Below are 16,734 nucleotides of genomic sequence, written 5' to 3' on the forward strand. Positions count from 1 at the left end.
AGACATGACTGGATACTTTGGTTCTTCAGATTTCTCTTAGGTAAGTTTTTCTTTTTTGCAAAGCCCCTTTTGATTTTGTAAGTTTAAGAGGAATTTCTCTTTTTGACAGATTTTATGAAACTTTTACTCTTTGACATTTAAAAACATACATAGAAAGTTTCTGAAGATTGTTACATAAGTGTTATTTATGGCTGAAATTTTTTGTCCCATCACATTTTGTATTCCATGCAATTAAATTCAACAGATATTTATTGTCCTTTGTGCCAGGTATTATGCAAGGGCTTGGTGAATAAGAGAAGGTCTTTGACTTTCTGGAGCTTATAGTCTATACTTGTAAGTAATTATAAGTACAATGAGCTCTCCAAAAGAGGTGGGGGTATAGGGTGCTGTGCAGTTGTACTGCCTGGAGGGTTGAACCTATTCTGTGAGTCAGAGAATGTCTCCCTGAAGTAACATTTAAGCTGAGACTTTAAGAACAAGTTCAGAAAACACATTCTTTAGATAACCTGCACTTTTTCAAAGTTAAAAACTTTTATGTTTCAAAGGACATTATCAAGAAAGAAGACTTTCTTGAATGGAAGAAAATATTTGCAAATCATGTATCAATGAAAGGTCTACTACTATCAGAATGTATAAAGAACTTATACAGCCCAACAAACAGACAACTCAATTAAAAAATGGACAGAAGATATGAATAAACAATTCTGCAGAGGAGATATAGAAATGACTAACAAGCACATGAAAAGATGTCCAACTTCAGCCGGGCGCAGTGGCTCATGCCTTTAATCCCAGCACTTTGGGAGGCTGAGGCAGGAGAATCACTTGAACGCTGGAGGCGGAGGTTGCGGTGAACTGAGATTGCGCTAATGGAGGAGACCACCCCTCATATTCTCTTATGCCCAATTTCTGCCTCCAAAGAAAGAAGAAGTAAAAACTAAAAGGCAGAAACGAAATCCACAGGCAGACAGCCCGGCGCCATACCCTGGACCTGGTAATGATTGACCCCTGACCTAATCGGTTGTGTTATCTATAGATTACAGACATTGTATTGAAAGCACTGTGAAAATCCCTATCCTGTTTTGTTCCGATCTAATTTCCGGTGCATGCAGCCCCTAGTCACGTACCCCCTGCTTGTTCAATCAATCACGACCCTCTCACATGCACCCCCTTAGAGCTGTGAGCCCTTAAAAGGGTCAGGAATTGCTCACTCGGGGAGCTCGGCTCTTGAGACAGGAGTCTTGCCGATGCCCCAGGCCGAATAAACCCCTTCCTTCTTTAACTTGATGTCTGAGGATTTTTGTCTGCCGCTTGTCCTGCTATATTTCTTGGTTGCCTGACTGGGAAGCAAGGCGATTGGTGGATGGTCAAGGCAGCTCCTTAGGCCGCTTAAGCCTGCCTTGTGGAACATCCCCGTGAGGGACTCCGACCAGCCTGAGTGACGCGGATCCTGAGAGCGCTCCTGGGTAGGCATTTGCCCCAGTGGGACGCTTCGCCAGAGCAGTGTGTGGCAGGCCCCCGTGGAGGATCAGCGCAGTGGCTGAACACCAGGAAGGAGTGGGCACTTGGAGTTGAGACATCTAAAACTTGGTAAGACTAGTCTTTGAAACTTGCCCACTCCATTTGAGTGGAAGCGTGGCCTGATCACCCACGGTGTGCCTGTACTGGCACTATGGTTTTTGTTTTTGACTTGAGTTGGATTGCTTGATACTTTGGTTTTGGTTTTGACCTGGCTTGAATTTCCAGATACTCTGATTTTGGTTTCGATTTGGGTTTGGTGTAAACTTTTTTTTGGTTTCTCTTCTCTCTTCATTTCATTCATTTGATCCTCAATCACTGATACTCTTTATTCCAGTTGATCGAGTCGGTTACTGAAGCTTGTGCATTTGTCACGTATTTCTCGTGTCATGGTTTTCATCTCTGTCATTTCGTTTATGACCTTCTCTGCGTTAATTATTCTAGTTATCAATTCTTCCACTCTTTTTCAAGATTTTTAGTTTCTTTGCGCTGGGTACGTAACTCCTTCCTTAGCTCTGAGAAGTTTGATGGACTGAAGCCTTCCTCTCTCATCTCGTCAAAGTCATTCTCTGACCAGCTTTGATCCGTTGCTGGCGATGAGCTGCGCTCCTTTGCAGGGGGAGATGCGCTCTTATTTTTTGAATTTCCAGCTTTTCTGCCCTGCTTTTTCCCCATCTTTGTGGTTTTATCTGCCTCTGGTCTTTGATGATGGTGACGTACTGATGGGGTTTTGGTGTAGGTGTTCTTCCTGTTTGATAGTTTTCCTTCTAATAGTCAGGACCCTCAGCTGTAGGTCTGTTGGAGATTGCTTGAGGTCCACTCCAGACCCTGTTTGCCTGGGTATCAGCAGCAGAGGTTGCAGAAGATAGAATATTGCTGAACAGCAAGTGTACCTGTCTGATTCTTACTTTGGAAGCTTCCTCTCAGGGGTGTATTCCACCCTGTGAGGTGTGGGGTGTCAGACTGCCCCTAGTGGGGGACGTCTCCCAGTTAGGCTACTCAGGGGTCAGGGACCCACTTGAGCAGGCAGTCTGTCCGTTCTCAGATCTCAACCTCCGTGTTGGGAGATCCACTGCTCTCTTCAAAGCTGTCAGACAGAGTCATTTGCGTCTGCACAGGTTGCTGCTGCTTTTTTGTTGTTGTTTAGCTGTGCCCTGTCCCCAGAGGTGGAGTCTACAGAGACAGGCAGGTTTCCTTGAGCTGCTGTGAGCTCCACCCAGTTCGAGCTTCCCAGCAGCTTTGTTTACCTACTTAAGCCTCAGCAATGGCGGGCGCCCCTCCCCCAGCCTCGCTGCTGCCTTGTGGTTAGATCGCAGACTGCTGTGCTAGCAATGAGAGAGGCTCCGTGGTCGTGGGACCCTCCCGGCCAGGTGTGGGTATAATCTCCTGGTGTGCCCGTTTGCTTAAAGTGCAGTATTGGGGTGGGAGTTACCTGATTTTCCAGGTGTTGTGTGTCTCAGTTCCCCTGGCTAGGAAAAGGGATTCCCTTCCCCCTTGCGCTTCACAGGTGAGGCGATGCCTCGCCCTCCTTCAGCTCTCGCTGGTCGGGCTGCAGCAGCTGACCAGCACCGATTGTCCGGCACTCCCTAGTGAGATGACCCCAGTACCTCAGTTGAAAATGCAGAAATCACCAGTCTTCTGTGTCGCTCGCGCTGGGAGTTGGAGACTGGAGCTGTTCCTATTTGGCCATCTTGCTCCGCCCCTGGGTTTGGTGTAAACTACAAAAGTGTGTGTGTGCCTTTTTTACCCATTGTTTTGTGATATGTGTGTGGTGTGAGTGTGATGTTTTGTCTCAAGGAAACATGGGTAGGCACAAAGTAAGCCCACCCCACTAGGAACTATGTTGAAAAATTTCGATAAAAGGATTTAAGGGAGACTATGGAGTATATGAAACCAGGAAAACTTAAAACTTTGTGTAAGATAGACTGGCCAGCATTAGAGGTAGGTTGGCCATTAAAAGGAAGCCTGGACAGGTCCCCTGTTTCAAAGATATGGCACAATGTAACCTGTAAGCCAGGGCACCCAGACCAGCTGCGGTACATAGACACTTGGTTACAGCTGGTTTTAGACCTCCCTACCCCCAACACACAGTGTTGAGAGAACAGCAGCATAAGCGGCTGGCAGAGGCAAGGAAAGACCAGCAGAGAGAGAGAAAGGAACGAGACAGAGGAAAAGAGGCAAAAAGAGAGAGAAAGAGACAAAGAGGGAGTCAAGGAGAGAGAGAGAGAGATTAAGAGAGGCAGAGAGAGAGAGCAAGAGAGAGAGAAGGACAGAGGCAAAAGGAAAGTCAAAGAGAGAAAGATGATTTAACATTAACCACTGAAAATTCCCTTAGCCCAGCAGGCTTCCTAACAGGAGATCTAAATCTTTTTTTTTTTTTTTATTATACTTTAAGTTCTAGGGTACATGTGCATAACGTGCAGGTTTGTTACATATGTATACTTATGCCATGTTGGTGTGCTGCACCCATCAACTCGTCAGCACCCATCAATTCATCATTTATATCATGTATAACTCCCCAATGCAATCCCTCCCTCCTCCCCCCTCCCCCCTCCCCATGATAGACCCCAGTGTGTGATGTTCCCCTTCCCGAGTCCAAGTGATCTCATTGTTCAGTTCCCACCTATGAGTGAGAACATGCGGTGTTTGGTTTTCTGTTCTTGTGATAGTTTGCTAAGAATGATGGTTTCCAGCTGCATCCATGTCCCTACAAAGGACGCAAACTCATCCTTTTTTATGGCTGCATAGTATTCCATGGTGTATATGTGCCACATTTTCTTAATCCAGTCTGTCACAGATGGACATTTGGGTTGATTCCAAGTCTTTGCTATTGTGAATAGTGCCGCAATAAACATACGTGTACATGTGTCTTTGTAGTAGACTAATTTATAATCCTTTGGGTATATACCCAGTAGTGGGATGGCTGGGTCATATGGTACATCTAGTTCTAGATCCTTGAGGAATTGCCATACTCTTTTCCATAATGGTTGAACTAGTTTACAATCCCACCAACAGTGTAAAAGTGTTCCTATTTCTCCACATCCTCTCCAACACCTGTTGTTTCCTGACTTCTTAATGATTGCCATTCTAACTGGTGTGAGATGGTATCTCATTGTGGTTTTGATTTGCATTTCTCTGATGGCCAGTGATGATGAGCATTTTTTCATGTGTCTGTTGGCTGTATGAATATCTTCTTTTGAGAAATGTCTGTTCATATCCTTTCCCCACTTTTTGATGGGGTTGTTTGTTTTTTTCTCGTATATTTGTTTGAGTTCTTTGTAGATTCTGGATATTAGCCCTTTGTCAGATGAGTAGGTTGCAAAAATTTTCTCCCATTCTGTAGGTTGCCTGTTCACTCTGATGGTAGTTTCTTTTGCTGTGCAAAAGCTCTTTAGTTTAATTAGATCCCATTTGTCAATTTTGGCTTTTGCTGCCGTTGCTTTTGGTGTTTTAGACATGAAGTCCTTGCCCATGCCTATGTCCTGAATGGTACTACCTAGATTTTCTTCTAGGGTTTTTATGGTATTAGGTCTAACATTTAAGTCTCTAATCCATCTTGAATTAATCTTCGTATAAGGGGTAAGGAAAGGATCCAGTTTCAGCTTTCTACTTATGGCTAGCCAATTTTCCCAGCACCATTTATTAAATAGGGAATCCTTTCCCCATTTCTTGTTTCTCTCAGGTTTGTCAAAGATCAGATGGCTGTAGATGTGCGGTATTATTTCTGAGGACTCTGTTCTGTTCCATTGGTCTATATCTCTGTTTTGGCACCAGTACCATGCTGTTTTGGTTACTGTAGCCTTGTAGTATAGTTTGAAGTCAGGTAGCGTGACGCCTCCAGCTTTGTCCTTTTGACTTAGGATTGTCTTGGCAATGCGGGCTCTTTTTTGGTTCCATATGAACTTTAAAGCATCTACCAAGCAAATGGAGAACAAAAAAAAGCAGGGGTTGCAATCCTAGTCTCTGATAAAACAGACTTTAAACCATCAAAGATCAAAAGAGACAAAGAAGGCCATTACATAATGGTAAAGGGATCAATTCAACAGGAAGAGCTAACTCTCCTAAATATATATGCACCCAATACAGGAGCACCCAGATTCATAAAGCAAGTCCTTAGAGACTTACAAAGAGACTTAGACTCCCATACAATAATAATGGGGGACTTCAACACTCCGCTGTCAACATTAGACAGATCAACGAGACAGAAAGTTAACAAGGATATCCAGGAATTGAACTCATCTCTGCACCAAGCGGACCTAATAGACATCTATAGAACTCTCCACCCCAAATCAACAGAATATACATTCTTCTCAGCACCACATCGCACTTATTCCAAAATTGACCACATAATTGGAAGTAAAGTACTCCTCAGCAAATGTAAAAGAACAGAAATTATAACAAACTGTCTCTCAGACCACAGTGCAATCAAACTAGAACTCAGGACTAAGAAACTCAATCAAAACCGCTCAACTACATGGAAACTGAACAACCTGCTCCTGAATGACTACTGGGTACATAACGAAATGAAAGCGGAAATAAAGATGTTCTTTGAAACCAATGAGAACAAAGATACAACATACCAGAATCTCTGGGACACATTTAAAGCAGTGTGTAGAGGGAAATTTATAGCACTAAATGCCCACAAGAGAAAGCAGGAAAGATCTAAAATTGACACTCTAACATCACAATTAAAAGAACTAGAGAGGCAAGAGCAATCACATTCAAAAGCTAGCAGAAGGCAAGAAATAACTAAGATCAGAGCAGAACTGAAGGAGATAGAGACACAAAAAACCCTCCAAAAAATCAATGAATCCAGGAGTTGGTTTTTTGAAAAGATCAACAAAATTGACAGACCGCTAGCAAGGCTAATAAAGAAAAAAAGCGAGAGGAATCAAATAGATGCAATAAAAAATGATAAAGGGGATATCACCACTGACCCCACAGAAATACAAACTACCATCAGAGAATACTATAAACGCCTCTACGCAAATCAACTAGAAAATCTAGAAGAAATGGATAATTTCCTGGACACTTACACTCTCCCAAGGCTAAACCAGGAAGAAGTTGAATCCCTGAATAGACCAATAGCAGGCTCTGAAATTGAGGCAACAATTAATAGCCTACCCACCAAAAAAAGTCCAGGACCAGATGGATTCACAGCTGAATTCTACCAGAGGTACAAGGAGGAGCTGGTACCATTCCTTCTGAAACTATTCCAATCAATAGAAAAAGAGGGAATCCTCCCTAACTCATTTTATGAGGCCAACATCATCCTGATACCAAAGCCTGGCAGAGACACAACAAAAAAAGAGAATTTTAGACCAATATCCCTGATGAACATTGATGCAGAAATCCTCAATAAAATACTGGCAAACCGGATTCAGCAGCACGTCAAAAAGCTTATCCACCATGATCAAGTGGGCTTCATCCCTGGGATGCAAGGCTGGTTCAACATTCGCAAATCAATAAACGTAATCCAGCATATAAACAGAACCAAAGACAAGAACCACATGATTGTCTCAATAGATGCAGAAAAGGCTTTTGACAAAATTCAACAGCCCTTCATGCTAAAAACGCTCAATAAATTCGGTATTGATGGAACGTACCTCAAAATAATAAGAGCTATTTATGACAAACCCACAGCTAATATCATACTGAATGGGCAAAAACTGGAAAAATTCCCTTTGAAAACTGGCACAAGACAGGGATGCCCTCTCTCACCACTCCTATTCAACATAGTGTTGGAAGTTCTGGCTAGGGCAATCAGGCAAGAGAAAGAAATCAAGGGTATCCAGTTAGGAAAAGAAGAAGTCAAATTGTCCCTGTTTGCAGATGACATGATTGTATATTTAGAAAACCCCATCGTCTCAGCCCAAAATCTCCTTAAGCTGATAAGCAACTTCAGCAAAGTCTCAGGATACAAAATTAATGTGCAAAAATCACAAGCATTCTTATACACCAGCAACAGACAAGCAGAGAGCCAAATCAGGAATGAACTTCCATTCACAATTGCTTCAAAGAGAATAAAATACCTAGGAATCCAGCTTACAAGGGATGTAAAGGACCTCTTCAAGGAGAACTACAAACCACTGCTCAGTGAAATCAAAGAGGACACAAACAAATGGAAGAACATACCATGCTCATGGATAGGAAGAATCAATATCGTGAAAATGGCCATACTCCCCAAGGTTATTTATAGATTCAATGCCATCCCCATCAAGGAGATCTAAATCTTAATTGCCATACGGATGTCTGACCGGACCTAGGAGGAACTCCCTTCAGGACAGGACAATTGATGGTTCCTCCTAGGTAACTGAAAATAATAAATAAATAAAAATAAAAGTCTTTTAGCACATACACCACCCCTAGAATTTCTAGTAAACCAGCACCAGCCTGAAGATCACATTCTCATCAAAGGGTGGAAAGAAGAAAAACTTGAGCCAGCCTAGGAAGGACCCTACCTTGTGCTGCTAACCACCGAGACTGCCGTTCGTACAGAAGAAAAAAAAAAAAGGATGGACTCATCACACCTGAGTCAAGAAAGTGCCACCCACTCCAGAGTTGTGGGCCATAGTCCCAGGGGAAAACCCTACCAAACTAAAGCTAAGAAAAATTAAAATCTTTTCATCTATTCTATTACTCTTTCTTCTTTCCTTGTTCTATTGCTGACCATCTAGTCAGCAACATAACCAAATCAATTTCACCTCAAACTATTGCATTTAATACTTGCCCTGTTATACCCTGTGAGGACTTGCCAAGTCAAAGACAGCTTTCTACTTCAGAAAAGCACTTTTGTCCCTCCTGACTCTCCTCAGACTGGGCATTAGTAAACTAGGACCATTTAATCCGGGGAGATTTTGATAAAGACCCCAGTGCCAACCAGGAGTCTTGCCCCCCAATGTAGAGCTTTCATGCCATAGTTGGTCCAGCGTTCGATGGCCCACTGAAGAGCAAGGATGGGTAAACTGTGACCATTTAATAAGGGGAGATTTCGATAAAGACCCTAGTGCCAACCAGGAGTCTTGCCCCCGATGTAGAGCTTTCATGCTGTAGTTGGTCCAACGTTCTATGGACCACTAAAGAGCAAGGATGGGTAAACTAGGACCATTTAATCCAGAGAGATTTTGATAAAGACCCCAGTGCCAACCAAGAGTCTTGCCCCCCGATGTAGAGTTTTCATGCTGTAGTTGGTCGAACGTTCTGTGGACCACTAAAGAGCAAGGATGGACCGCCCCAGCCGGTTTTTGTAATTTCCCTAAAACCATACATTCATTTTACTAGAGGATCATAGAAGTTAAAGACTTAAAACAAACTTGAGCAATTAAGACAGGATACTAAGATGCAAATACTTAGTTAAAATGAATCAAATATTCCATCTGCATGTTAAACAAAAGCAATTGTTTTGCTTGTGCACATGACAGGCCAGAGGCCCAGATTGTCCCCCTTCCACTAAGGTGGTCCTCCAGTCGACCAGGTGTAGGCTGCATGGTAGCTGTTTTCCAGGATTCTACAGCTTGGAGTAATAAGTCATGCCAGGCTCTCTCTCTGCTATATCCTGAAGTCCGGCACCCTGCGGTTCAGCCCCCGAGGGCCTCTAGCTTCCGTCTCCCAACACTAAGTTCAGTTCGTGTCTCTCGACAGGGAGGAAATGTAGCATTCCTGGGAGACCTGAAGGGATGCGATGAGCTTAAGAATTTTCAAGAGCTTATCAGTCAGTCAGCCCTTGTTCATCCCTGAGCAGATGTGTGGTGGTATTGTGGTGGGCCTTTACTGGGCACTCTGCCGAATAACTGACGTAGTACTTGTAGTTTAGTCCAATTGACTGTCCCTTTCATCCTGGCATTTCATCAACCAGAGGGAGAAAAAATAAGACATTGTAAAGTGAGAGAAGCTCCTTGTGGGTCTTTCGACTCTCATGTCTATTTAACACAATTGGAGTCCCACGAGGAATACCAGGTCAATTTAAAGCTGGAAATCAAATAGCTGCAGGATTTAAGTCAGTATTTTGGTGGGTGACAGTTAATAAAAATATAGATTAGATAAACTACATCTATTACAACCAACAGCAACGAGGTTTTCATGAGTTAAAAGAAAAATTCATATTGGCCCTGGCCCTAAGGCTACCTGATCTGACAAAACTCTTTACACACTATGTGTCAAAGAGAAAAAATGGCATTTGGAGTTTTAACCCAGACTGTGGGATCCTGGCCAAGGCCAGTGGCCTATCTCTCAAAACAACTAGACAGTGTTTCCAAAGGCTGGGCCCCAGGTCTAAGGGCCCTAGCAGCAACGGCCCTGTTAGCACAAGAAGCAGATAAACTAACCCTTAGGCAAAACCTGAATATAAAGGCTCCCTATGCTGTGGTAACTTTAATAAATACCAAAGGACATCATTGGTTAACAAATGCTAGATTAACCAAGTACCAAAGCTTGCTATGTGAAAATCCCCACATAACCACTGAAGTTTGCAACACCCTAAACCGCACCACCTTGTTCCTGTTATCAGAAAGCCCAGTCGAACATAACTGTGTAGAGGTGTTGGACTCAGTTTATTCTAGCAGGCCCAACCTCCGAGACCATCCTTAAACATCAGTAGACTGTGAGCAGTACGTGGATGGGAGGAGCTTCGCCATCCCCTGCAAAGTGACTCTGACGAAAACGACAAGCCCTGCTCCAATCACACCCGGAAGCTGACTGGTCCATGCATGGCCGAAGCATGAGGAAACTCATCATGGGACTCATTTTCCTTAAAATTTGGACTTACACGGTAAGGACTTCAACTGACCTTCCTCAGACTGAGGGCTGTTTCCAGTGTATACATCAAGTCACTGAGGTAGGACAAAAGGTTGCTATAGTCCTATTAGTTTACGGTCATTAGAAGTGTACTAGAACTCTAAAAAGAACTTGTTTGTATAATGTTATTCTATGCAAGATATGTAGCCCAGGAAATGACCAACGTGATGTGTGGTTTTGCCTCATCTGAGCCTCCCATGACCACAGTTTTTAAAATAAGATTAAGAACTGAAGACTGGTAGGTACTCATAAATGATATGAGTAAAGTGTTAGCCAAAACAGAAAAAAAAAAAAGGGTGTCCAAACAAGTCACCTTGAAATTTGATGCCTGTGCCATCATTAATAGCAATAAGTTAGGAAAGGGATGTGGCTCTTTTAGTTGGGAAAAAGGCTATATGACCAAAAATAAGTATATTTGTCATGAATTAGGACTGTGTGGAAATGAATGTGGATGCTAGTCTTGTGTCATTTGGGTCACTTGGATAAAAAAATGAAGAGGATCCAGTCCACCTTCAGAAAGGAAAAAAATGGCCCTTCCTGTACTAAGGGACAGTGTAACCCCTTAGAGCTAGTAATAACCAATCCTCTGGATCCTCTCTGGAAAAAAGGGGAGCGTGTGACCTTAGGAATTGATGGGGCCAGACCGGATCCTCAAGTAAATATCTTGGTTCGAGGAGAAGTTCACAGACACTCTCCTGAACCAGTGTTTCAAACTTTCTATGATGAACTAAATATATCAGTACCAGAAATTCCAGGAAAAACAAGAAATTTGTTTTTGCAATTAGCCGAGCATGTAGCCCAGTCTTTCAATGTCACTTCATATTATGTATGTGGAGGAACTGTAATGGGAGATCAAAGACCATGGGAATTCCGAGAATTAGTACCTACAGACCCAGTTCCTGATGAATTCCCAGCTCAAAATAATCATCTTGATAATTTCTGGGTCCTAAAAGCCTCAATTATTGGACAATATTGCATAGCTAGAGAAGGAAAAGAATTCACTCACCCTGTAGGACGACTTAGTTGTCCGGGACAGAAACTGTATAATGGTACCACAAAAACAGTAACTTGGTGGAGTTCAAATCAAACAGAGAGGAATCCATTCAGCAAATTCCCAAAGTTGCAAACCGTGTGGACTCACCCGGAGTCCCACCGGGACTGGACAGCCCCCACTGAATTATATTGGATATGTGGGCATAGAGTTTATGCCAGATTACCTGACTAGTGGTCAGGTAGTTGTGTTATTGGCACTATTAAACCATCTTTCTTCCTACTGCCCATAAAAACAGGCGAACTCCTGGGCTTCCCTGTCTGTGCTTCCCGTGAAAAGAGAACATAGTTATAGAAAATTGGAAAGATGATGAATGGTCCCCTCAGAGAATCATACAATATTATGGGCCTGCTACTTGGGCACAAGACAGCTTGTGGGGATACCAGACCCCCATTTACATGATCAAACGAATCATACAGTTACAAGCAGTCTTAGAAATAATCACTAATAAAACCGGCAGAGGCTTGACTATTTTGGCCTGGCAAAAAACTCAGATGAGAAATGCTATCTGTCAAAATAGATTGACTCTCGACTACTTGCTAGCAGCTAAAGGAGGGATCTGTGGGAAATTTAACCTTACTAATTGCTGTCTACAAATAGATGATCAACGGGGCAAGTAGTTGAAGACATAGAAACATGACAAAACTGGCACATGTGCCCATGCAAGTATGGCATGGATTTGATTCTGGGGCCATGTTTGGAAATGGTTCCCAGTGCTAGAAGGATTTAAAACTCTTATAATAGGAGTTATAATAATAATAGGAACCTGCCTACTGCTCCCTTGTTTGATACCTGTACTTCTTCAAATGATAAAAAGCTTCATCACTACCTTAGTTCACCAAAATGCTTCAGCACAAGTGTGCTATATGAATCACTATCAGTCTGTCTTGCAAGAAGACATGGGTAGTGAAAATGAAAGTGAGAACTCCCACTAATAAAATGAGGGAGAGTCTCAAAAGGGGGGAATGAGGGAGGAGACCACCCGTCACATCGGCTTATGCCCAATTTCCACCTCCAAAGAAGAAGTAAAAACTAAAAGGCAGAAATGAAATCCATAGGCAGACAGCCTGGCGTCGCACCCTGGGCCTGGTAGTTAAAGATCGACCCCTGGCCTAATCGGTTATGTTATCTTACAGACATTGTATAGAAATGCACTGTGAAAATCCCTGTCCTGTTTTGTTCCAATCTAATTACCGGTAAATGCAGCCCCTAGTCACGTACCCCCTGCTTGCTCAATCAATCACAACCCTCTCACACGCACCCCCTTAGAGCTGTGAGCCCTTAAAAGGGACAGGAATTGCTCACTCGGGGAGCTCGGCTCTTGAAACAGGTGTCTTGCCGATGGCCCTGGCCGAATAAACCCCTTCCTTCTTTAACTCGGTGTCTGAGGATTTTTGTCTGCCGCTCGTCCTGCTACAGTACCACTGCACTCCAACTTGGCCAACAAAGAGCGAAACTCCGTCTCAAAAAAAAAAAAAAATGTCCAACTTCACTGGGCATTAAGAAAATGTGAATCAAAACAGTGAGATGCCACTTCACACTCAGCAGACAGCTATCATAAAAAAAATTAGAAAATAACAGGTATTGGTGAGATGTGGTAGAAATGGTAACCAAAAGGTATAAACAACCCAGACATGCATTAACAGTTGAATGGATAAACGAGTTGTGTTATACACATATAAAGAAATAATACCCAGCCATAAAAAGGACTGAAGTACTGATACATGCTACAACATGGAGGCACCTTGAAAACATCACGTTAAATAAAAGAAACCAGAAACGAAAAGTTAACACATTGTGTGATTCCTTTCATATTCAGAATAAGCAATCCCATCGAGACAGAAAGCAAATTAGTGGTTGCCAGGGAACTGGGGAGGGGGGGATAGGAAGAGATTATTTAAAGGGTATAGGGAGGTGGTGGTTGTATGACATTGTAAATGCAGTAAATGCCAGTGAATTGTATACTTTAAAATGATTATATAAATTTCACTTTGTAAAAAGTACATAAACCTGATTAGATTTTTAAAACTTGTATGAGCATACAGTTTTAAGTGCTTAAGTATTTCTTCTGAGTGGAGTTGGTCAACCTAAATAACAAGCAGGGAGAGGTTCCCTAGAAGAAAATGATGGTTCTTTGGCAACAGCATTGCAGTGGGAATGTGCTTGCCATGGTAAGCTTTGTATATATTCAAGGATGGAAAGGAAGGCAAAGATTTTTAAAGGGAAAAGGAGGGTTATGTAAATGTTTTGAAATGATTATCCTTGGCTACAGAGATCAATAACAAGAGTGATGCCAGTCCAAGGTTGGACAGGCAGTTGCTGGGCAGATGTCCTTGCGAAAGTATTTTTTGTGTAAGATTGCAGTGCCTCTGAGCAAGCAAGGCTGTGGTTTTTGCAGAGTCTTTTGTGATAGTTTTTGTCTAGGTATACAAGTGTGAGAACCCTCTTAGCCTTTCCAGCTGTATATGTCAGATTTTTTAATACACTAGTGACTTCATTTTGATTCTGACAGCTTTCACAAATTATTACAGTTGTTGTTGCATAATAGTTTACAGGTTTTGTTCAATATTAAACATTAAAAATGAAATTTATTGGAAATACATCTTCTAATGGTATGGACTTTTAAAAAATGCCATTTAGTCTGTATGTCCATGGATGACTGCTACATGAATGAATGCTACAAGGGTTCAGCATAAATTCTGTTCCTGTTTTATGATTTATTAGACTCAAGTGCTGAGAAACCTTGTTGATGTAATAAAAGGGTAATGGAAGGAGTTTAGTTATAGCAGTGTCACTCATTTTTTTGAACTTCTGAGTCATGTACTACTAAAAAGCACATAGTAATTTAGCATAAAATTGATTTTTAATGATTGACTCACAACTCAGGTTTTCCTACAGGGTTTTTGAAACGTGAAGAATTGGAAAACAGTTCACTTGCATAACAATTTGGTAATCATTAGAGTAATTTACTACTTCCACAACACCTCCATCAGCATTTCCAGTCCACCCTCTGTTTAGTGCTTCAGAAATGTTTGCCTGTCAGGGAACTACCATGGTAATAAGAGATATAGGTTAGGGGAATGCTTTTCTTTTGTAAAATGGAAAAGCATTATTGTTAAAGGGAAAAAGGGAAAGATGAGTTCTCATGATACAGGCAGAGTAGTTTTTGAAATGATTACCTGTGAAAGATGAAAATTTTCTGATGCTCTTAAAGCTAACTGTGCACTTGGACTTCTTCAAATCTTTGTGTACCTAGAGAGTACCATACTCTTTCTGAGGTTTTATATAAAGTGCTGCTTACAGCCTGCTCTCAGCTACGAATCTGAATAAGTTGAAACTCCTGTGCACTGTGAATAAAAAGAGGTGAAATTTTAAAAAAAGTAAAATTTGACCCTAAAGCTCTGTCTTTGAAAATGGCTTTTTTTTTTTTTAATTTTGTATCTGGAATAAATGTAGAGTTAATACAAAATTCTCAAATTAGATTGAGTTAGGAGTTTCAGCTTTTCTTCTCATTCCTTTTCTAAAAATTTTCCCAGGTCAATGAGTGGTCATTGAAGATAAGAAAGGAAGTGAGAGTTGTGGACAGGCAAATAAGGGGTAAGTTATCATTTTATGTCTTCTATTTTTTACCTTCTTGGTATATTTTGCTTCAGTTCATAAAAATAAACTGCATTTATATATCATAAGACATAGTTTATTCCTATATCAGTTACTTACAGCTGTCTGACTTATTGTGCTTTTTAATTCTGTAATCAGTATTAAAAAAAAAGATCATGAGTTAGAAGAAACTTCATATTTTGGAAGAGCAAAAGAAACCTCTTGCTACTTATAAAGAATTGTCTTTTATGGAATTCAAATTAAATAAATTATATATAAGTAAGGGATACAATTCCATTGTCACTGCTCTGTTTATCTTAGCATGACTGTAAATTGAGGACAGTATGTTTATAAATAAAGTTGATTTTTTTTTGTTTAGTGCCATTTAAGGTGACTTACAAAGGGATGGTAATATTTAAAACTTTTAAGGTTTTTAACACTCTCATGATTGGAGAAGAGTTAATATCTTAAAGGTATGCCAGTATCACTTTCTTTAAAAAGAATTGGAGAGGGAAATTCCACTCCCAGCCACGAAGGAGTAATTGCTTTTCAACTTACATTCTCATTGTAAATAAAAATTTGGACAAAGCAAGAGAGAAAAAAAACTGGGCAAAAATCTGTGAAACAGCTGTTTTCAAACATTGGACAGCTGGCAGTACAGGGTTGTGATCACTGAGAGAATAGAAACAAAGACAGAGAGCCTTAATATGACCCTGTCATTCTGCTTGGAGATACTTTCTGGATTATAGCCCGTGGAAAGACATTCCAAGCAGAGCATAGTGGTTTCACTGGGTTGAGAATAGAGATAAGGGTTCAGAGAGTGGCTGGAATTTGTGGGGCAGAGTATCAGAGAGAAGGGAAATACTCAGAGAAAGAACTTCAAATGTCTCCATAGGATCCTTTGGAGTCTTTGACTGAATACTAAGCTGTGCATGCTTAGAGTGAAATTTTGAGAGACTGGGCAAATAACAATTACTAGGAACAGAACAACTACCAGGAAGCTGTAAGGTGAATAATTCCTAGAGCTAATAAAGGATTGAGAAGTGGTTGAGTTCTGATCAGACACAGAAAAGAGGCTTTGTTGAACCTCTGGGATGTTCAGTAGAGACCTCAGAAGAGTCACACCTTAATAATAAGGATCAGATAGGTAGTCCTAGAAAAAAGGCTACCACAAGCCCATACCAACTAACCAACAAGACTTAAAAGACTTGAAGGCTGATTTGCAGGTAATTTGCCTGCCAAAGTAAAGATTAACACTCTTTAAGGGAAGACTACAAAATTCAGACACCTAACAATGAAACATACACAGTGGCCAGCTTCCAATGAGGTACTATTATGAAGAAGCAGGAAAATGCGACCCCAAATCAGGAGAAAAGCCAGGTAATAGAAATAGATTTAAAAAAAAAAAAAAAAACAAAAATCCAAAACCCCCACAAAAAAAACAGATGATTGAATTCACAGTCGAGGATTTTTAAGCAGCTGTTATAAATATGTTGAGATTAAAGGATAACGTATACATAATGAGGAGATAAATACAAAATACAGAAAATAACAAAATGGAATTTCTAGAGGTGAAAGATCTGAAATGAAGTGAAATTAAATGAAGACTCACTAAATGGGTTTAACAGCAGAATAGACACTACAGAAAATGAGATAAGTGAAATTGAAGATATACAAAATCTAAAATGTTCAAATGAGCATTTCCCTTGAGTGTCCTATCAGCAACCCAAATATTTCAGATTGTGGATTTCGGATTTTCTGATTAGGGATATACAACT

General features: G+C 41.1%; 1 protein-coding gene across 1 annotated transcript in view; it reads left to right on the forward strand.

The window, feature by feature from the left end:
• CHMP3 (charged multivesicular body protein 3) overlaps positions 1-16,734 on the forward strand; it is a 78,087-nt gene that overhangs the window by 14,087 nt on the left and 47,266 nt on the right. Inside the window, exon 2 of the mRNA XM_010368745.2 lies at positions 14,896-14,956. Coding sequence (XP_010367047.1) covers positions 14,896-14,956 — 61 coding nt within the window. The remainder of the gene's footprint in view (positions 1-14,895; positions 14,957-16,734) is intronic.

This window comes from Rhinopithecus roxellana, chromosome 17 (assembly GCF_007565055.1).
Source record: "Rhinopithecus roxellana isolate Shanxi Qingling chromosome 17, ASM756505v1, whole genome shotgun sequence".
NCBI lineage: Eukaryota > Metazoa > Chordata > Mammalia > Primates > Cercopithecidae > Rhinopithecus > Rhinopithecus roxellana.